This window comes from Melopsittacus undulatus, chromosome Z (genome assembly GCF_012275295.1).
Source record: "Melopsittacus undulatus isolate bMelUnd1 chromosome Z, bMelUnd1.mat.Z, whole genome shotgun sequence".
Classification (NCBI taxonomy): Eukaryota; Metazoa; Chordata; class Aves; order Psittaciformes; family Psittaculidae; genus Melopsittacus; species Melopsittacus undulatus.
The window spans coordinates 22,242,374-22,265,126 of NC_047557.1; the positions used below are offsets into that span (position 1 = coordinate 22,242,374).

The 22,753-nt window shown below is 38.6% G+C and overlaps 2 protein-coding genes across 2 annotated transcripts in view; one reads left to right on the plus strand and one right to left on the minus strand.

The window, feature by feature from the left end:
- Window positions 1-6,212: 6,212 nt before the first annotated feature.
- On the minus strand, window positions 6,213-14,772 carry SREK1IP1 (SREK1 interacting protein 1). The gene is made up of 5 exons (XM_005151917.4): window positions 14,437-14,772; window positions 12,220-12,267; window positions 10,525-10,665; window positions 8,369-8,447; window positions 6,213-6,880 (listed from the first exon to the last, which is right to left on the minus strand). Exons 1-5 carry the CDS (start codon window positions 14,684-14,686, stop codon window positions 6,691-6,693), a joined length of 708 nt encoding a protein of 235 aa, XP_005151974.3. The 5' UTR covers window positions 14,687-14,772; the 3' UTR covers window positions 6,213-6,690.
- The window catches only part of CWC27 (CWC27 spliceosome associated cyclophilin), a 120,598-nt gene continuing 112,507 nt past the window's right edge, over window positions 14,663-22,753 (plus strand). Inside the window, exons 1-3 of the mRNA XM_031051608.2 lie at window positions 14,663-14,891; window positions 17,075-17,171; window positions 21,703-21,815. Of these exons, the coding sequence (XP_030907468.1) occupies window positions 14,850-14,891; window positions 17,075-17,171; window positions 21,703-21,815 (252 nt within the window). The 5' untranslated portion in view covers window positions 14,663-14,849. The remainder of the gene's footprint in view (window positions 14,892-17,074; window positions 17,172-21,702; window positions 21,816-22,753) is intronic.

The window sequence follows — 22,753 nt, forward strand, 5'->3', positions numbered from 1 at the left end:
GCTATGAAGCCCATACAAATCTGTAACTACAGTATAGAGCAGGTCAGCACAACCATGTTAGTAATACATGAAGAAAGTGACTACGAGCCCTTCTGCCATTCCACCATGACCCAGCATAATCCAGAACCAAATTCTTTCTTCCTGTGTAAGGGATTAGTGATGGATAGGCAGGTATTGTTTTCTTGCCACAGGTAACACACCTTTAAATTCTCCATGGGAGTTTTTTTGGTAGGATATGCTCCCCAAAGCAGTTTGTTCAGCTTATTCAGGTTATCTATTCATTGAACCTATAAAGTTTGATCTGACTGATTTTTCTACCAAGTTTTTCTCCTGAAATGCTGTTTGTTGAGAAAGGAAGGGAATACCCACATCATCAGAAATATTAGTGTATTGTCTATAGCAAGGACCAAAAATTCAGATTTAATTCCCAATTAGGGAAGGCAGAAACTTTTCTCCTAAGAGCCACACCGATCCTGTTATAGACATTCATGTAACCGAGCTGCCAGCATTTCTCTGGAAGGATATTTTTCTTTTTAGTCAGAGAAACCAACGTGTTTTGTTTTTTTGTCAGGTCGGACTGATCTGTTCACCTTTCACCTTGCAGTATCCCAGACAGAAAATATTTTTTTTTTTATGCTTAGGTCCCCAAATAAATACTTTAAATGCAACAAGGGAAAATAAATCTAAAATGTCCTCATGGTAATTCTGTCTTTCCATAAGCAAAATTAATTCAATCTGAGGAATGCATGACTTTATTTTAAATAGCACAGAAAAAAAAGGTAACTTCAGTATCTTTTAAGATTTCAGGTCACAAACTATTCATGGCATTTAACACAGGGAGATCCCTATAACTCAAAAAACTCTGCTTGTGAGCATGAGTGCATTTTTAAGAAGAATGGACTCAAAGACCACAGCATGACTTTTTTTTCAAAGTTATTTCTTTGACATTTTCCTCACATCCCTCATGAACTATGTCCACATTAATCAGATCAAAGTTCCCTGTAATTAGTTAAAGAATGTCCAAAAGATGGCAGGACTGACAGGCTTTCATTAAAAGTCTACAAACTAACATGCTTGCTCTATGGCTCCATCCCCACAGATCCACTAGGTTTTGCAAATGTTAAAACTTTGGAAAAATTACTCCTGATTTCTAATGGCTATTAAAAATATTGCCTGGGAAAACAATCTGTAATTACAATTAATAAATTACTTCTGGCTTAGCATAAGTTAAAAAAAAAAGACTGATACTACTTTTTTAATTCTGAAGACATTGATGCCAAAAAAACAGTGTATGAACACACAACTGAATATGCAGAGATGCTACAAGAGAAAAAAGGCAGAAGAAAATGTCACACAGTATTTCTTTAAAAATCTTTTCAGATTGGTACACAGAGAAATTCCTGCAGGAAGCCAGTACAATGCCTTTTTTCAACAACCACTTTCAAAGGAAGATGGGCAGATTAAATAGGGTAATACCCACCACATATCATAACATGGAAGTTAACGTGCCAAGTTACATGAGAGCTAGTATCTCTGTATTTTTACTGCATCTATTGCAATGGAATATACATTAGTGACACAAATGTATAAATTTTTATTAATTTTGCAAAGCTTTTGACATCACAGTGAGTTGCACAAATGTAGCATATTCTGTGAAAGAAACAGGTTTGCCTATATTGTCTTTAAAGTCCCTTTTGGTTGCACTGTTTTAAAAGTGTACAGAAATATGCACATCCTTGTACCTCTTGTTATTCTGGAAACATTAGTTGTGTCTCTTCTTCCTGAACTAAACACTAATAAAATTTCAGTCTTTGCTCATTTTGAAGACTTTCTATATTTGTAATCAATTTTACAGCTTCTCTCAAACCCCTGCTATATGTGGCACCCCTTATTAATCCTAATGGACAAATGCTGTAATCCCCAGGCTTTATGACCACTTACAGCATATTGGCAATCAAGGATGAATGGAATGTCCTCCTGTTATCTTTTAATAGAGAGTGGACATAAATCAAGACCTGGTAAGTATCTGAATTGAAGAGGTTTTAAGGGATAAGTTGCCTTAGGCATGCAGAAGATTACATTTCACTAAAAGTCAAAGGGAAACGAAACTTTTTTTAAGCCGAGCACATTATGTAGGTCCAAAAAGGATAAATGTTAATGATAGTTTAATGGAATAGAGCAATGTGGGATCAAAGTTCAAAAGTTCCCACAATAAAATGATTCACAAATTATTTACAAATTATTTAGGACCATTTTTTGAGGGTTTTTTATTTTCCAAAAGAGAACTTTACATTGATAAATATTAGAATGCATGGAAACAAACAATTTAGAGAAAATACTGAGGAAAACAGTACTTGCTATTCAAACAACAATATTTGCGTGCTCAAACCCTTCAAGGGGTTTGAACAGTTTATATGAAATGATACAGGTTAAAGGCACTACAACTTTTTTGCTGTACCCTTATTAAAACTTTGTGTACCTTGGCTTTCAGAACAAAACTAAATATTTTTTAACCATTGTTCACTTGTAAAACCATGCTTTTTTTCATAGGTATTTCATGTCATATAAATAGCTGTCTAAAAATTGCTTATCTGCATACAGTGTAAAGTTAGCATTTTCAGAACAAAATACAATCATACAGAAATAATAAATACATAATGCAGACTGCATGTTAACCTACCCAATATATAGAAGTTAACATGCAAAATCTGAATGTTAATTTATGCGATAACTTTCAGATACTGTATTTCTTGCTCTTCTGGGACTACATCTTGATGCCAGTTTCCAGCCTAAATCTACTCCTGGACAACTAATACCAATTTATTTGTATAATCTTTTAAATGCTTTCTTTGCTGTTATTTACATCTTCTCCCCTAATATTTAGGGAGGATTACATCCTTATCAACTTGCATTTTACTAATTAAAAAGTCAAGTTTTCCTAGTTTCCTGCAAACATTCATATAGCAATATCTTCATGGTGAAAATGCCTTCCTCCTCAAAGACTGAGTAAATACCAATTTTCTTCTGGTTTTGAGTTCCATCAGTAACAGTTTACTGAAAGGAGACTTAATACAATGCAGTTACCAAATTTAAGAGCAAAAAACTGCATAAATTAAGGCTTTGTTTAGGACACAAAAGATCAGTTTACAGCACCTAGAAAAGAGTAAAAACATCCTTTAATAATACGTGTGATTGTTTTCACTCATATTAGGAATAGTTTATTAATTTTTAGCTATTAAAAAGTAATCTAGACATACACTCATTTCACAATGGACAATAAATATTCCTCTTTGCTTTTTCTTCCTTTAGTTTACTTAACTCCAGTATTTGGGGCCTTTACCTGGAAAATTACAGTTTTAGACATCCGTGAAAATTGAAAGAATTTCTACTGTGTGCATTGAAACACAGCTTTTTAATATTCTTTGTGCTGCAACTTCAAAGAAAAGTAATAAAGTTTCTGGAGCTGTGGAGGATGGGTAGAGAAAGTTGTTGACCCTAAGAGCTACACTCTTTCAGCTGCCTTTCTCCAGATTCAAACCATTAATCTCTTTTAGTCAGCTGAAGATACAAGAGCAGCAGAAACAGCAATTAAACACAGAACAGGTCTGGCAGATGTTCTAGAGAGAGAACATTATTCCAGATTCAGAACAATTAAGAGATTTGGAAAGATCTGGCAAAGCAGATTTGTAGAATTTAAATGTAATAGATTTCCTTAAGTAAGCCAAGGTTATTTATCTAAAAAAACATGTCTTTCATAGAATTAAGAATCTGCTTTTTCTCCTTTGAAAGAATGAAGTTCTCATTGGTACAAATCCACAAAAAGACTTTTTTGTTAGACTTTCTTTCATGCTTCTTCCAGTAACTTGCATTCCTAGTCCCTGGCAAAAGCAACCCAGTCTCCCAGAAAGAAAAGTTCATCCTCCTGGACTTCCTTACTTCTTTCATTCTGAAGTTGGGCTTAATACCACAGCGACTTCTTTAGGTACATAAAAAAGTATATATACTTTGAATCAACAAAGAGAAGAAAGGATTTTCCATGTTGACTCACATGTTGCAGAGAATGGTGAAGTTGTAAATTTTGTGCTGTGAATGTGTATTTCCTTCAGCTATTTGTAAAATAATAGTTTTATAGAGCTTTGATTCAGTGACTCCAGCCTTTGGTGCATTTTATAGCACAGCCTGTTCTCTAGTTATTAGCTGGGTGGCAGATGTGCACATCTTTCTTCTGCTATCTGCAAAAGACAACTTAAGGAAACACCAGGTATTTACTTTGTTTCCTCATGCCCACCAATGAAGGCTGCTGTATGCTAGTAACAAGTGCCAAGACATGAATAGTGAAATTCATGTCTCACGCTCTTGTACAAAATACCATTGTAACAACCATAAATAGCTGCTGTAAAGCTACATGGACTGTAATTACACTATTACCATTTAGATACGTAATCTTTTGATGTCAGCAATTAGAACTAGAATCTAAAATGGCTATGTGAAACTACACAAAAGTATGAGGAACACTACTAAAATGTATACCAGTTTTCTCCTGAACTTTAAGCTTCTATCCATTCTCTGTCATTAAATAAAGTTTGATAGATAAATTATGTATCCACAGAGATATACTAACTCTAATAAAGGTTAACAAATGCTTCAGCCATCCTTGTCTTCAGATAAAGCTGATTCAGAAATCAAGAAGGGTACAAACTCCCATTCCCCAGAGCTGGCATCATGGGATGATCAGAGACAAGATCACAGGAAAACCATGGGAAAATTACATATGACATCTGAATTCTGCTAACTCCAATAATCCTTCTAATCTCATTAAATAAGGAACATTTCAGGGAAGGAAGGGAGGGGTGGAGTATAATGAGTTGTGTCTTAAACTGTGGTCTGTTTAAGTATTTCCTCTGGCAACAGCACTGGCTTAGGTAGCTCACAACTCCCCTGTGCTCTCTACAGAATGACTGTCTAGAGTTAAGCCTGTCAAAAACAAGCTCTAACAGTCCCAGCAACACTAAGGAAACTAGAGTGAACAGGGTGAAATAATCTGTTAGATTAATATTTATGAAATAAATGTTCTTTAAACTATGCACAGGTATTAGCTAATTAAGGGGTCCAGTCTCCAGCTACGTTACCCAAGCACATCTCAAAAATCATTATATATGACATGAAAAATTAGCGTAGAGCAAAGCCAGCAGGAAAAAAAAGCAGATGCAAGGACTCTTGCCATCTACTGAGACGTACAAAGAAGGTTACAGGTAATTGCTCTTTGCTCTTTGGCTTCTATGACTATTTTTATTCTTAATGCTCCTAGCACAGCACCTACAGCACGAGTTGCCCAGTAATAAGGGTATTGGTCTGAGACATAAAAGGTTGAAAGACAGTCATATTTAGGTATCTAACTTTCAGACCAAGTGCAGTAACCATTAAAATACTTTGTACTGACTCAGTCCTCTAACCCAACACAGAAAACATAAGCTTTTTTAACAATAATATCCATGGCCTAGGTGCTCTCACTCTTATTTTCACTCCCATGAGACTTACACTGCAGCTGTATGCAAGCTGCTCAGGCAGAAACAGTTCCATGTCTAATGTATTAATCCTTCCCCCTCAAAAAAAAAAAAAAGAAACCACAGGCATGAACAGCATTTTCAAGCTGTAAACATAATCACTTTGAGGTTTAGGCATTTCTGAGGTAGAATTATACACCACCTGCTCAACTCTAAAGAATCAGTCTGTCTTGAACCAGTACCCTACCACAATACAAGATTATGAACTGGATACTTCAGAACCCAGTTACTAAATGTTGACATGCTTACCATTGCTCCTGATAGCAAATGGTATATTTTGCTACTGAGCTCAACATGACGGATTGCTGACATTCCACAAGAGCTTTATTTGTTTGGGTTTTAACTTTTCAGTGCGAGTTTTATTAAAATGAATGGAGTCTTCACAATTCTTGTCAGTCTTCTAATTTCCCATTTTGATTCATGTAAGTATTAATCACCACATGTTGTATTAACATAGTTCTTAGAACTTTGTAAGGAATCTTACTTTTCAAAGAAATGGACAGACAACTAGTGTTAGGAAGTGGCACTTTATACCCATGCTTAAGATGAAATGGCCGTAACTGTAAAATAACCAAACCTAGGCAGAGAAGACTGAAAAATTAATAGAATCATATTTGCACTTACTGATTAATGTATGTAAGCAAAAAGTGTTCTGAAAAACATACATTTATTTAAAATATAACATAATAGAAAATTTCATTTGAATTTCCAGGTTTGATTTACCCATTCTGTTAGTACATATATTTAAACCCACATCTTTCTACACAAAGACCTGCAAACTGAATTTTATCATATCCTACAGTAAAGGATTCCAAACACAAGTATTCACAACTGAACTTAGAGTGAAGAACTAATCAGATTTGAATGTCTTTAAGCAGAAGAACAAGACTTTTTCCCAAAAGTCTTTTTAAAAGTTTGAAGCACTGATATTTGCAAACAGATTTCTTAAAAATATGTGTATAATATATACATAAAATATATTCAAATATATATATTTTATATATACATAAACATATATATAAAATATATAAATACATTTTAAAACAACAGGATTGCAAAGCATAATAATTTTGATTTGAAAGGAAAATCATCTCTGCAGAAGTGAACACAAAAATAGGCCAGCACCTCAGTCACTACTAGAACTGTCTGAACTATCAGAAGGTGAACTTTTTTCCTTTCGCCTCTTCTTTTTTTCCTTTTTATGATGTTTTCCTTTCTTAGATTTATTCTTTTTTTCCTTTTCTCTTTCTTTTTTGTGTGGTTTTTGTCTTTTTGACTTTGGCCCATCCTCTTCAGCTGCACTTGATGAGGAAGATCTAGGGAAAAAAATATATACAGATTGATATATAATTAAAGAAGAATAATGCTACAAACATAATGTGGGGGGGTTAATTTCAGTATTTATATAATGTCGCAAATTGAACATGGTGTAGAATTTGTACATCCACTGGAAAGCTTATGATATCTTGGTCTGCATGTTCAACTGAACGATGACTTTTCTAATTAGGCTATTGTGATAGATAATCAGACTATTTATTTAGACTATTGTGCCAGAAAAGCAGTATGTTTACATTATATTAAATAACAAAGGAATAGGCAAGTTGTGTTTTTCAACATTCAAGAAAAGACTGAGTACAGATTAACTGAAAACTGAAAGCAAGACAATATGATAGAGCTTCCAGCTTTTAAAATATCTTCTGATCAATAACAATGCTATAGTAACACCTTTAGACAAATTTTATTGTATTTCTCTCAATACAAAATCTAAAAGAAATATGTATGACAAATGTAGATGCTCTTGCAGCTGCTAATATTGGTCTCTAACCAGCAGTGATGAGTGACTACATATATCCAAGAATTAAGATGACAGTAAATGAAAAGTCATGATTATTATACTCAAGAGGGCAGATTTATGCTACTGTTTCTATGATTATTAATTACTTGCCTGTAAGGACCTCAGCCAGCTGACTGACACTTTTCTACTGTTTCTGTAAGTTTAAGTTAAAGCTACTTTATGTAAATAAGGAAGGAGATAAATGCCAATACAACCGGTGTTAAATCCTGTTTGATTATTTCTGAAAAACACCATACTGTGGCCTTCAAATATGTTATACATTTCCTAGCTCTCAATGCTGTTCCCAGGACATTGTCCCATCAACAGTCCTAATGACTAACCAGTCTATAGTCTCATCTAAAAAGAAAAAAATTTAAAAAAATTAGCAGGCCAAAACTCAGATTCACAATAGATTTGGGTATTATGGCATTTCCCTTTGAAATTACAGTAACACTTAACTTAGGCTTCTACAGTGACACTGAAAGTCAACACATGCTAAGCATAACTACAGAAGTTTTCCTTCTGATAGTTGCATATTACTCAGAGTGTGCGTGTCTACACATGCATGCACGCACACAGTGAACCTTAGGGTCTCTGAACTGCAGAGAGGTTTCTGTAAGCTCTGGACCAACTCCATGTTCCTCCTGACTCATTGGTCTTTTCCCACCACATCTTGCCTAGCACTGAATAGTCAGAGGTAGCATTGATTTCTCAGACCTGCAGACCTCCAGCTTGCTAGAGAGCTTTCTAGACCTTCAAGGTCCTAAATCCACAGCAGAAAGCCTATGGCTTTAGCATATCTCAAAGAACAAACAAGTTCTCACCAGAAAACAGGAAGCTTTTTAAACCTAAGATGTACTTGCAAATAAAGTTGCATCAATAGAAGCAGTGCTCTCTGAGAAACAGCCCCAAACATCAGAAATATTTCTGAAGTTCTATTTTGAAAATAAAATAGGTATGTGATAGTTACCTTTTCCTTGGTCTTTTCAATTTTGCTTTTTCCTTGCTTTTTCGTTTTTGTTTCTTTTTTTCTTCCTCCTCATTTAAATCTATGGATAAAAAATTACAGTTTACAAAGCACTTGTCTAATTTAAGATCAGCATTAAAAGAGTGCCTTCAATAGCAAGGTAATATTACCACAAAATGCTTTTTAAAAGTTTTACTTTCCTTTCCTCCAAATTCTGGTCCAGTATAGTAATTTTAGAAATATTTTGCAAAGTACCACAACTTTCCATACAACTTACATTCTAATGACTTTGATCCAAGAACTAAAAATGAAGGAAGGCCTGTAAAATGTAGCAAACTTGTGACTTTACATGTTTACATCAGCTTTAGGTTTTCATATCCATTCTTCTGTATTCTAAAAGTCTTGTCCAAGTCTGAAAACAGATAATTTAACTAGAATGTACCAAAAAAAGAAAATTCTCTTAGGCTTACCTAAACAACTTCCATACCTCCTCATTTCACAATGCAAAAATAGCTATGCCATAACTAAGATACATTTGAGTTAACTGTCAATAGTGTCTACAAAAATTGACAGAAGTCACCCCTGATCTGATCAGGTTTGTTTCCTGCCCTGACACTTTATAGTACTGTAGAGCATCTTCACATTTCAGTTACAAGCAATATTTTTATCACACTGGATGAAATTTTTGAGTTTAGACTTTTCTGTAGCAGTTCAAAAAGTATTTTTGAATTCTTTGAAATGCACTACATAAATATACATGACAATGTCAGCTAACAGGAAAATACTGGCTTTACAATTTATCCTTAAAACAGATAGCAACTTTTGAGCATTTAATCTTATTTCTATCATGCAAATAACTTTCCATAGAATCTGCATGGTAGTGCAGTTATTCATTTGCTACCATGAATAGAAATTACTGGTACCAGTATTTTCTCGAGTGAAATTTTAAAGAATCCAATGTGAATTACAAAAAGCAAATTACTTTTGGAGCAATTAAAAACCACAAACAAGAATGTGTGAACAAGCACTCAGAATTATTTTTAAGAAAACAGTGCAAAAATCTTGAGATGAAGTCACCCGAAAATGGCAAAATCCTGCCTAGATAATGGAAAATTAAAGATCCATATCTCGTTAGAGTACACATAGCAGCCACAATTCAAGAAAGAACGTATAATAAACAGAGCTATTACAAGATCAAGTAAACAGCTCTTTTTCCGGCAGACATCCATCTTCAATCAGTTTAAGGCCAAAAAAAACCCCTTATATCCAAAAGTACATAATGAGAACAAGTTTTTCCAAAGAGACTTGTTCCAGAAAGGAACAGAAAATGCTGTTGCAGTATCAACTCAGTACTCCTGACAAGCAGACTATCCATTTCTTTTGAAGTGATCCAGCAAATTACAAGGTTCTCTTTATCCCTTCTCCTTTCTAAATAATACCTATAGTAGGAACTGAATGTGAGCCTGGAACATGAGAGCAATAGAACAAAACATGACATTTCAAGGGGCACAGGGGAGGAATATTCATGTATTTAAAACTTCATATGGTGGAACAACCTCCACTAAGAAGGAGGGAGGGGAACAGCCTCTTAGGAGTCCAAATTCAAATGAACTCAAATTATCTGCTAAACAACCCACCTATTCTCTCTCTGACAAACAACTGATACTTAGACCTTACAAACAAAGAACAGTACTTCTCCAAATATCAATGTTTAAATTCAATTCACTAGCTGTTTCAGTCAAAACACAACTTAGAACCTGGAAACAAATTAAACTGTCATATTTATCATTAGTTTTAAGAGTTACTGTTAACTTTAAGATTTTTAAACTACATGCCATAAACAACAGATTAACTCAGAATGTCCATGTAATTTTCTCCTAAGCAGCTTCTTAGTAACAGTCTTACAATCTTCTGCATTTAGAAGCCCTTTTTGAGATGTTCCAAATGCATACAATACTAATTTGCTATGACAGGAATTAATGATAATTAAAAAAGATGTCAGTATAACAAAGCTCTGAAGCCTGAGCACATGTAGTAAAAGACCACCTTTTAAAGCACAGACTGAAAAGAACTAACAGTAGTTATAAAAAAGGATAAAACGGGCATTCCCAGTATCTAGTGTATTTATTTAAAAACAAAAAACAATAACAACATCTTACTCTTTTTTTCACGCATGGCTTGCAGTCTCTGTAGTTCTTCTTCCTCACTGTCTTCACTGCTAGTGCTGCTAACATCTAAAACAATATCTCTTTGCGGATCTACCCGGAGGAAGTTTCGACATTCAAATGTCAGATGACCAGCTGAACAAAACAAACATTCAGAAAGAAAAAACAATTTACCAAAACCAACAGAAACTAAAGAACATACATTTTAGTATGATTCAGTTTTGAGAAGTGAAAAAATGGTAGGCAGCAATCTGTGAACAAGGAGGGAGAAGGCTTACTTTGAAGAAACCTCAAAGAATTTCAACAGGTTGTCCCTTTAAGAGTGCTTTATGACCTCTCTTACACCTAATTTCAAGATTTTGTCCAACCTTTCTTTTCCTTTTTTTTTAATAGTCTCAGATCCCTCCTGAAGAAATTACCTAAAAGTATGAAGCAAAATATTTAAAAAAAACATGGCAAATGTGTTACATTGATATTTCTGCCTCCTCTAGTGTTATAGAAGAATCTTGTTTGCTTATGAGACAATTTTTAACAACCAGTACTTAATACTGACGGAGGTACCACTTGGCTAGTATTTTTAATTTTCTAGGTTACATCTCAATAATCGTGGCCAGAGTTAGAAACCTACTGGAATAATAAAGACATATAAAATAAAGTGAAGGTGTGATTTGGGAGAAACTAAGCTAAAGACACTGGAATTCAAGTCATTATTTAAATAAACTCATCTTCATATCAAAATACCTACATCTGAAGACAGAGCTTTTAGGAACACAAATACAGAATGTGTGATTTGACTGCAAGTTTTGTTAACTTCCAGAAACCTTGATATTTACTGCATGTAGAAATGAACCACTAAATCTATTGATATCCATGCTATGTTGGAAGAACAGATATACAAAGCAATTCATTAATAAAATTTTTTGGAGGCAAAGTCACCAATGAAATAATGAAGCAAGCTTTTCCTCCTTCATCTCACACAGCACTTATTAAAAAGAACAGATTAACCCATGCTGTTAAAAGTTCAGCACAATTTACTGCCGAACAGTGCCCACTGCTCCATTGTTCTAAAAGTAAGAGGTAGTGATTAACAGACTAAAAACTTCACTAAGACCTGTCTCCATTCATCAGGAGAGCAGCCACAGAGATGCTTGTATGATCAGAGCATAACGCAAAGCAAAATTTTAACCTCAGAACTTGTGGCAGAACTGTTTCTTGAAACATAGAATACACAAAGAAGTGTGTTTTCTTCACACAGAAGATCATACAGATTTTAAACTATTTTTTCTTTTAAAACAGACCTAAGTTGAGCTGAAACACTTGCCTAAGTTTGCAGTGAGACTCAGAAGAAGCACAAATGCTAATCTCAACAGATATCGAAGACCATGCATTCAATTCAAAACTTCTCAAGTAATTGCATTGCAAATGTAGCATATGTGAATAAAACAGCACACTTTGTGGGGGTTTTTTCCCTGAGAAAACTGAAGAATTTTCAAATGCAGAAACAGATGTAAGTAGCTGAAGAATGTAGAGAATAAATAATTTTTTAAAATATGGTAATTTAAACTGACAAACATCTGTGCCACAAGGGGGACCATTTCTTTCTTATTTTCCCCCACTCTTCAAAAGGCAGTTCCAACATCATAAATTGAAGAAAACATTGTAACTCCATGTTGCTTACTACAGACTTACGGTAGCCGCACTTCTTGCATCCAGCCCTGATGTTATCCTTATTTCCACCTGAAAGATAAAATTTCATCAATTAGGTGTTGCTAAACAGAACTGTCAAGCTTCTTTTAAACCTAGCTGGATAATGTCAATACATAGACAGGAGTGATCCTGACTCAGAGTATTAAGTACACTAAGATGTCTTAAAAAAAAGAAAAGCAAACCAGTGCATTTCTAAGGCCACTTTTCTGTGCATTAGTCTCATTCTCATTTGATTTATTCTGATCTTTCTATTATAATTTTAATAATTATTCTGTGTCTCTAAAGATTTATGCATTTGTTTTGGTACAGCATGAACACAGTAATAACTATCTGATATTCCAGTGGTACCTAATTGGACACTACAGGTCTACTTATTAATTCTAGTAGTGCATGGATACCTACAAACATTCACTGGGAACCCTGAAATAATTTATATTTTAATTACAAGAACCGTGTTAGAAAGCCAATTAAAAAAAAATCAAGGTTTTCTGTTGATACCAAAACTTTACTATGACATGCCACCTTCCAGGTCTATAAACTCAGCAGTGTGTAGGTGCTTGTTTTATAACTGTCTTTTGAGGAAAACCCATGAGACGTAGGGAGGTAAGGAACAAAGAAGAAAGTCTCAAGAGCCAAGGAACAAAAGTATACCTGTGTCTTGCAATGTCACATCAAAGAAATACTCGAAACAGCATCAGCTTGTTCACTACAACTCATGAATAAAATGCAGTAAAACCCAAGCTACATACTTCGTCTCAGCTTTCTGAAATACTCAGTAAACTTTGGTGCTACTGTGTAACTGACCCACAGGTAAAGAAAGAGTTGGTATTCCATGGAAGTCAGATCAGTAAGGTCATGCACATGCTGCAAAATCTCCTGTAATACATAGAGGTGCCATTTGCCAGCATTTCCAAAAGAAACACCCAGCAAATGACAAGAACATTGCCACCAAACACACCAAATTCCTGAGACTGAAATATAATTGTTAATTAATTTAAATAATTTAAATTTTAATAAATAAATAATGTTATAATAATGCTTTAAATAATAATGTTAGAAGCAGGGTTTTACACTAGGTGAAGTTTTAATTATTAAATCAAATTACTGGCACAGGTTGCCCAGAGAAGTTGTGGCTGCCCCATCCCTGAAAGTGCTCAAGACCACGCTGGATGGAGCTTTGAGTAACCTGGTCTAGTAACTTGTACCTGCACAAAGCAGGAGGACTGGAACTATATGATTTTTAAAGTCCCTTCTAAACCAATCCATTCTATGATTCTATGAAGCTTCCTGTTCTCATGCTCTTCTTCCAAGATGTGAATCTTCCAGAATTACAACTGACACAGCAGCAACCACCACTAGGGACCTTACTCATTTAGTAGTAAAGCTGCAAAAGTATCTTTGGAAACCTCTGAATGCAAACATGAGATGTCTTCCTCAATAACTCCTTCTGGAAGTGAAGTAAGCTTATTAAGGTCTTCTCTTTTCTCAGGAGAAGCTTACCAAGGCTCAGACTTACTCAGCTGTTCTTCAACCAAACACTCTTCATGTCTTAGGCTTAAGAAATCTTTAAGCAGTGGCCATATGTGTGGCTAACGTAGACTCAAATACCTCACATACAGTGCAAGCCTTCCAGTTCCTGTCTCATTATTCTCGGTGGGTCCATTTACACAATAATATAGTGGGACACAAGCTTTACTCCATTAACAAACGACGAGGAGGAAAACCAAGTCTGACAACAAGCGTTCTTTGGATATAACTTTAAAACAAGGTGGTTTATAATAACAGACAAGAGGAACACAGTACTCCGTCTTCTCTCATCCAAAACTCTGGGAGGAGACCCCGCAGGCCTAGAAAGAAGGGACTGCACGAATGGCTGCGCTCATCAGCGGCTGACCCGCCGCGCGGCCTCCTCCAGGCCATCTCCCTCCCGCTGCCCCCAGGCTGGCTGGTTTGGAATGCCGGCCGTGCAGACCAAAGCAACGCTTCTCCACCGGCAGCCCGGGCTGTCTGAAGCAGGCACGATAAGCCGCCGCCGCCGCCCTCCCCGCCTCACGCTTCCAGCTACGACCCGCAATCGCGCGCGTTCCCCGCTTAATTTTCCATCACCCCGCCGCTTATTTCCCCTTCCCAACACGCCAGCACCGGGGTCAGTCGGTCTCTGTCCCTTCTTCCCCCGCACATCCGGCGGGGCGACCTTACCCGGCAGAGCCATACTACCTCCCTCCTCTGTCCTCCCCAGCCCGGCCCGCGCCCTCGGTGGTCTCTTCTTCCCGCCGGAAGGCTTTGCTCGGCGCACTCTCTGACCGTACCACTCGCAGGAAGGATAGGGGATCTCAGTACCAGACGGAAGCCACAGAGAGAGACTGCAGGGACCTGGAGAAGTCTTTCTCAACTTAATTTCTTCCTCAGTGATTCCCTTGGAGGTTTTGGCAGGCACACATCCCTTCATTCTTTCTCCTGGCTTAAGGCAACCTCCTCCCCACCTCCCTTCGCTGCATAAAGGCGCCCAAGATGGCGGGAGGTTCGGTGTGGTAGGAAGCGTTAGTGGCGTAGGGTAGCTGAGTGTCGAGGTTGAGCAGTTGGTTAGCTGCCGGGACGCTCCTTTCTCGACCATGAGCAACATCTACATCCAGGAGCCCCCCACCAACGGCAAGGTGAGGCCCGCCGCGACAGGGGCTGCGGTGGGCGAAGGGTTGGTGTAGTCAGAGCAGGCCGGGATGGGAGTTGCACTGCAGCGTAGGTGAGGGGGCTGCGGACGGGGATCTGCTGCTGGGGTGTCCATACGTGCGTGCTTTCGAGTGAGGGGTGTGAAGAAATTGTATGTTGTGGTGGGGGGCAGGAGACAGGTGAAGAGAGTGTGCGCCGTATGTGTGTGGTGATGGTTGTGGTTTTTATGTCGTGGTGGTGGTTTGCTTAAAGTTGAAGTGATGTCCTTAAAAACACTACGTGAGTCAAAGCACAAGGCGTGCAGTGTGGATAGGTAACACAGCGCTGTGCTTAAAGCACTACATTTAATTTTCTCTGTTCTTGACTGTATCTTAGCAGAAGCTAAGGACTGGTGGTAAATGGTGTCACATCGAGCTAGCGACCGGTCACCAGTAGTGTCCCTCAGGGCTCTGTATTAGGGCTGGTGTTGTTTAATGCCTGTGTTGAAGATCTGGATGAGGGGATTGGGTGCACCCTCAGTAAATTTGTAGATGACATCTAGCTGGCTAGGGGTGTTGGTCTACTGGACGGTAGGAAGGCTCTGCCCCTGCTCAAAGGGATCTGAACAGGCTGGATCAATGGAGTGTGGATAATGCCACTTGCACTTGGGCTACAACAACTGTATGCAGTACTACAGGCTTGGGAAAGAGTGGCTGGAAAGCTGCTCAGTGGAAAAGGAGCGGGGGGTGCTGTTTGAAGAAGTTGAACATGACCAGGTTGTGGCTAGGCAGCCAAGAAGACCAGCAGCATCCTGGCCTGTATCAGAAGTAGTGTGGTAGCATGACCAGGGCAGTGATCATCCCCTGTACTGGGCACTGGTGAGACTGCACTTCGAATCCTGTGTTCAGTTCTGGGTCCCTCACTGTAAGAAAGACAGTGAGGTGCTGGAGTGGGAGCAGAGAAGTTTCTGGAGCACACGTGTGAAGAGGAATGGCTGAGGGACCTTGGGGGGGTTTACTCTTGAGAAGGCCTTATTGCTTTCTATAGCTAACTGAAATGAGGTTGTAGTGAGGTGGGGATGAGTATCTCCTCCCAGGTAACATGTGATAGGACAAGAGGTAATGGCCTCAAGCTGTGCTTGGGGAGGCTTAGATTGGATATTGGGAGAAATTTCTTCACAGAGGGGATGGTCAGGCATTGGAACAGACTGCCTAGGGAATGGTGGAGTCACTCTCCCTGAAAGCATTCAAAAAGCATGTAGATAAGGCCCATAGTGACATGGGTTACAGGTGGTCTTGGCAGTGCTGGGGTAATGGGTGGACTTGGTGATCTTAAAGGTCTTTTCAAACTGAGTTGATTCTTATGATTTCTGTAATTAGGTTCTTAATTTTATGATCTCTTACTGCATTGAATGGTGTTACTTGTATGAAAGATATGGTTTTGGAGATTTATGGTGTAATTTTTTTCCTTTCCCATGTTGTTTCATTATGGAAGTGCTAAAGGGTATCAAAGTATCTGTTGTGTCAGGTACCAGGTCATTGTCCTTGAAGCCTCATTATACATAGCAGTACAGAACTGTATCTGAATAAATAACTTTTTACATACTGTAGAGGGTGATAAAGTTCCTGTAGTACACATAAAGAAAATGCTAAAGAAGATACTCTGTGTTATTCCTGCATCAGGCAAAGGCAAACACAGTCATGGAATTGCTTTCACTCAAGGACCTGGGCGCACTTGGTGGGTAATGCAGAAAAAATGGGGAAGTCTGGTGTGTACCTCAAGGGGATTTGATAGTGCGTGAAAGTAGTCAATTAATTAAACTTTATGATGCTGTATAATACCAACTGTTGTTGCATGAAAGCTATCTGAATAGATGCAGTTCTGGCTAGAATTATATAGTTTATATTTTTAGAATATATAGTGCTTATTATATACTATATATACACAATATGTGTAATATTGTGCAATATATATATATAATTATGTAGTGTTTCTAGAATATATAGGATTTTTTCTAGAATAGTATTCTGGTAATACAGTTTAAATTATCAGTATCTGCCTGGCACATTTAAATGGCTATTACTGGTAGGATATAATGAGTTCAGAAGTATTTTTTTAACTCAGGATATGTTCTTTGGTAAGTGACTGAGTTACAATAAAACTAATGGTGTATTTATCTATCTTTTCCTAGGTTTTGCTGAGAACAACAGCAGGAGATATAGATATAGAATTATGGTCAAAAGAAGCACCAAAAGCATGTCGAAATTTCATCCAGCTTTGTATGGAAGGTAATGGCTGAATGAGATAGGAGTTATTGAAATTATTTCATATGCAATCTTTGTGTTTTGTTGTTTTTTTTTAAACAGAGGTCATGTTTTAATATGTTGATAAATTTATTTGTATTTAGAAAATATTAACTAACAGTCAGACACTATTTCAAGGTTATTAGTAAGCCCAGTGGGGAAAAAATAATAATTTAAATGGGTTTTCTCCAGTGTAGCAAATGACAAGTATTGGTGAAAAATTAAATGTCATAGGCTTGAAAAGGCTTATTTTCACCAAGTCTCTACAAATATTACTTCTTCTTTAATATATGCATGAAATGGCAATATGCGGTACTGAACATGCTCCAAAATTCTCATTTCTGTATCACCATCTTTACTACGTTATAATTTTTTTCATGAGTTCTTTTAACATTTCCTTTGCTGTAGTTTTTGTTGATGGAGGCTCTGTAGTGCTCTTCACTGAGGCAGTGGCTACCAGAATGAGAAGCTTCCTATTGGAAAAACTGTAACAAGAATTTGTGAAGGACCCTGTGCCTTTATGTGCTCTCTAGCTGCTGCTGTTATCCCATGTATGCATTTATAAAGTGGTTAAGAGTTCTTTTAGCACTCCTCTATTAAGGAAAAATATTAGTTTAGGATTTGTACCTCCAGCATGTGTCCAATTTGTTCCATATTCTTACACCTAATGTGGAGATATTTTGCAATGGTGAATCAGTTTCTTAGTTCTTGGTGAGTACTAGGAATTCAGTTGTCCTCAGTGTTGAACTGGGCTTTATTTCCTTTCTAAATGTGTCTGACTGCTGTGTAGGATCCTATGCTTCGTATAATAAATTTGAGTAGTTCTCTTATGAGTATCCTAACATGTAACGATCCATTAATAGAATCACAGAATCATAGAATAGTTAGGGTTGGAAAGGACCTTAAGATCATCCAGTTCCAACCCCCCCTGCCATGGGCAGGGACACCTCACACTAAACCATATCACACAAGGCTTCATCCAACCTGGTCTTGAACACTGCCAGGGATGGAGCATTCACAACCTCCCTGGGCAACCCATTCCAGTACCTCACCACCCTAACAGTAAAGAATTTCTTTCTTATATCCAGTCTAAACCTCTGCTGTTTAAGTTTCAACCCATTACTCCTTGTCCTATCACTACAGTCCCTAATGAGTAGCCCTTCACCAGCATCCCTGTAGGCCCCCTTCAGATACTGGAAGGCTTCTATGAGGTCTCCACGCAGCCTTCTCTTCTCCAGGCTGAACAGCCCCAACTTTCTCAGCCTGTCTTCATATGGGAGGTGCTCCAGTCCCCTGATCATCCTCGTGGCCCTCCTCTGGACATGTTCCAACAGCACCATGTCCTTTTTATATTGAGGACACCAGAACTGCACACAATACTCCAAGTGAGGTCTCACGAGAGCAGAGTAGAGGGGCAGGATCACCTCCTTTGACCTGCTGGTCACGCTCCTTTTGATGCAGCCCAGGATACAGTTGGCTTTCTGGGCTGTGAGTGCACATTGCTGGCTCATGTTCATTTTGTCATTGACTAACACCCCCAAGTCCTTCTCTGCAGGACTACCATGAATTTCCTTTTTGCCCAAACTGTAGCTGTGCCTGGGATTGCTCCCACCCAGGTGTAGGACCTTGCACTTGACATGGTTAAACTTCATGAGGTTGGCATCAGCCCACCTCACAAGTGTGTCAAGGTCCCTCTGAATGGCATTCCTTCCCTCCAGCATATCAACTGAACCACACAGCCTGGTGTCATCGGCAAACTTGCTGAGGGCACACTCAATTCCATTGTCCATGTCAGCGACAAAAATACTAAACAAGACCGGTCCCAACACGTATGCCTGAGGGACACCACTTGTTACTGGTCTCCAGCCAGACATTGACCCGTTGACCACAACTCTTTGAGTGTGACCATCCAGCCAGTTCTTTATCCACCGAGTGGTCCACCTATCAAATTGATGTCTCTCCAATTTAGAGACAAGGATGTCATGTGGGACAGTGTCGAATGCTTTGCACAAGTCCAGGTAGATGACGTCAGCTGCTCCACCCCTGTCCATCACTTTTGTAGCCCCATCATAGAAGGCCATGAAATTGGTCAGGCAGGATTTTCCCCTAGTAAAGCCATGCTGGCTGTCACCAAGCACCTTGTTGTTTTTCATGTGCCCTAGCATGCCTTCCAAAAGAATCTGCTCCCAGATTTTGCCAGGCACAGAGGTGAGACTGACTGGTCTGTAATTCCCCGGGTCATCCATTTTCCCCTTCTTGAAAATGGGGGTTATATTTCCCTTTTTCCAGTCATCAGGAACTTCACCTGACTGCCATGATTTTTCAAATATGATGGCCAGTGGCTTTGCAACTTCATTCGCCAGCTCCTTCAGGACCCGTGGATGGATTTCATCAGGTCCCATGGACTTGTGTACATTCAGGTTCTTAAGATGGTCTCAAACCAAATCCTCATGTACAGTGGGCCCAAGGTCTAGGTTTTCACAGTCCCTGCATCCGCCTTCCAAGACTCGGGTGCTGCGGTCAGAGCCTTTGCCAGTGAAGACTGAGGCAAAGAAGCCATTCAGAACCTCAGCCTTCTCCAAGTCCTGTGTAGCCAGTTCTCCTGAAAGTTTCCGGAGGGGGCCTACATTGTCCTTAGTCTGTTTTTTAGCCACTACATACCTATAAAATCCCTTCCTATTATCTTTAACATCCCTTGACAAGTTTAGCTCCAATTGGGCCTTAGCTTTCCTAATTTATTCCCTAACTACCCTGACAACATCCCTGTATTCATCCCAGGCCACCTGTCCTTGTTTCCACCTTTTATAAGCCTCTTTTTTCTTGTGATTTTTTCTCAGCAGCTCCTTATCCATACAAGGAGGTCTCCTGGCCCTCCTGCTGCACTTCCTTCTGGTCAGGATGCAACACTCCTGAGCCTGTAGCAGGTGATCCTTGAATATTAACCAAGAGTCTTGGTTCCCCCTTGTCCTCTAGGGCTATATCCCATGGAACCTTGCTAAGCAGGTTCCTGAAGAGGCCAAAGTCTGCTCTCTTGCAGTCCAGGGCAGTGAGCTTACTGCATGCTCTTCTCATTGTCTTGAGGACCTCAAATTCGACCATCTCATAATCACAGCATCCAAGACTTCCCTGGAGAGTCACATTTCCAACGAGCCCTTCCCTGTTGGTGAACATGAGGTCAAGCAGGGCACCTCTCCTCGTCGGCTCCTTTATTGCTTGCAGAAGGAAGTTGTCTTCCACACAATCGAGAAACCTCCTGGATTGCTTGTGCCGGGCCGTACCGTCGCCCCAACAGATGTCAGGGTGGTTGAAGTCCTCCATGAGAACAAGGGCCTGTGAGCGTGAGGCTTTTCCTATTTGTCTGTAGAGTTCTTCATCCACAGGTTCCTCTTGATCAGGCGGTCTGTAACATATCCCCACAGTAATGTGTCCCATCACCGATTTCCCCTTAACCCTGACCCACAAACTTTCTGTTAAGTGATCACCTGTCCCCAGACAGAGTTCCGTACTCTCTAGCCTATCCCTAACATAAAGGGCAACTCCCCCTCCCCTCCTACCGGGCCTGTCTTTTCTAAAAAGCCTATAACCCTCCATTCCAACACTCCAGTCAAAGGAGCCATCCCACCATGTTTCTGTGATGCCTATTATATCATAGCCCCGTAGATGTGCCCACATCTCTTAATTCCTCTTGTTTATTCCTCATGCTACGGGCATTTGTATAGAGGCATCTGATCCGAGCTCCAAATGAAGGCGGCTCAGTGGCTTTGCTGCAACATTTGTAGATCCTGCTTTGTCTTGCAGCATCCTGAAGATTTATTTTTAGTTGTTGAAAAACCCAAACAAAAAAAACCCCAAAACCCAGAAATCTATGTCAGATGAAGTTTTCATTCATTTGTTGTCTTATTTATGATCTCATATCACTTATCTGGATAGATAGATGGATGGAGAGATGGAGGGGTATATAGATGAAAGAAAATAACTTAGGGTGCAAAATGTACCGCATGTTTCATTTTGTGAAAATTACCGGTTTAGGTACAGTGTAGGTGGTGAAAGGGAAGACACCTGTGTTCCATGCTGTTGAGTGAACATGTTAATCATTTGGTGTATGGATATGGCTAACGATTTATGTGAGATGTTGGCTGGGACACAGCATACTAGTTTTAGCTCTCGTTTAAATTGATATACATTAGTAGTATCATTCCAGTGATAAAATTTGAAAGCTGAAAATAATTCATTTATACCATCTTGTTGGTGATTGGCAGTATTTTTTAAAACAGAAGCATATGGTACCCCTTCTTTTTATCTTTTCTTCATAAATGTCACTAGCATTACTCTATAGCTGAGATACAGTCACACTGAATGGAACAGTGGAAGAGGAGGGAACCCAGTGGAAATAGCAGAATCCAGTTACAGTACTTCTTTCTGGAACTTCAGCCTCTGGACATTTATATGAAAGTCTGATTTTGAGACTACTTAGGTATTTTTAATATCCTTTTTTTTGTTTGTTTTTTTTTTTTAGAGTATTACAGTAACACAATATTTCACAGAGTAGTGCCTGGCTTTATAGTGCAGGGAGGTGATCCTACTGGTACTGGATCAGGTGGAGATTCAATCTATGGAGCTCCTTTCAAGGTACGTATCTGTATATCTTATGCATTAGTTTTTGGTTATTCTCTATCAGTTGTTCATCCTGTTATGTTAGGTTGTGAGAAAACAAACCTTACATTAGACAGCATCATTATACATGTATAGAATCAGAGAATAGTTTGGGTTGGAAAGGACCTTAAGATCATCTAGTTCCAACCCCCCTGCCATGGGCAGGGATACCTCACACTACTTTCACATGTTTCTTTGGTGTGTTTGAATATGTCTTTTTAAGTTGAGAGTTCTTAACTCTGGGTGTTCTGATACTATGATAAATGTATAACCTTACTAGCGTGAACTTCACATGTTCATGTGGGGCCAGGAAGAGTGAAGAGTGATCTGTGGCATATGTACGTTGTTTACACATATTGTCTCTCATTTAGCAAAGATCTTTTAATGTTGTTTGTGTGTTCGTTAATATTACTGACACTAGCATGGCTCATCTCTTAACCAGGAGGCTGAGATCCTGAGTGAAGCTACACAGCTGTGTCCTGTTCTGCCTTCTTATTTTATTTCAGATGGGGCTGGCACCTTTAACTCATGACAAAAGCTGCATGGCCTGTATCTGGGCCTTCTATTCCCCTGCTGCCAGAGTAGACTCATAACATAAATGTTAAGTTTGTGAAAAGGGTTGGTATCTGAACAGAGAACAGAAAAAAAATATTACGAATATTGTGGAAGCACCGCTCCTTAAAATTAATGTATCTCAATCTTGCAGGTTTTAAAACCATTATATTAATGGTATTTAATGGTATTAATATGTTACTCATCACTTCAGCTTCGCTTTGAAAGTAATTGTATTCTATCTCTTTATAGTCCAGAAAATATTCCTCCTATGAATTGTTGCAATACTGTATTATTGCAACCTGTTACTGAGCTTTCAATTATTCTACAGGAATTAGATTTTTTTGCCTAAATACAGTGGT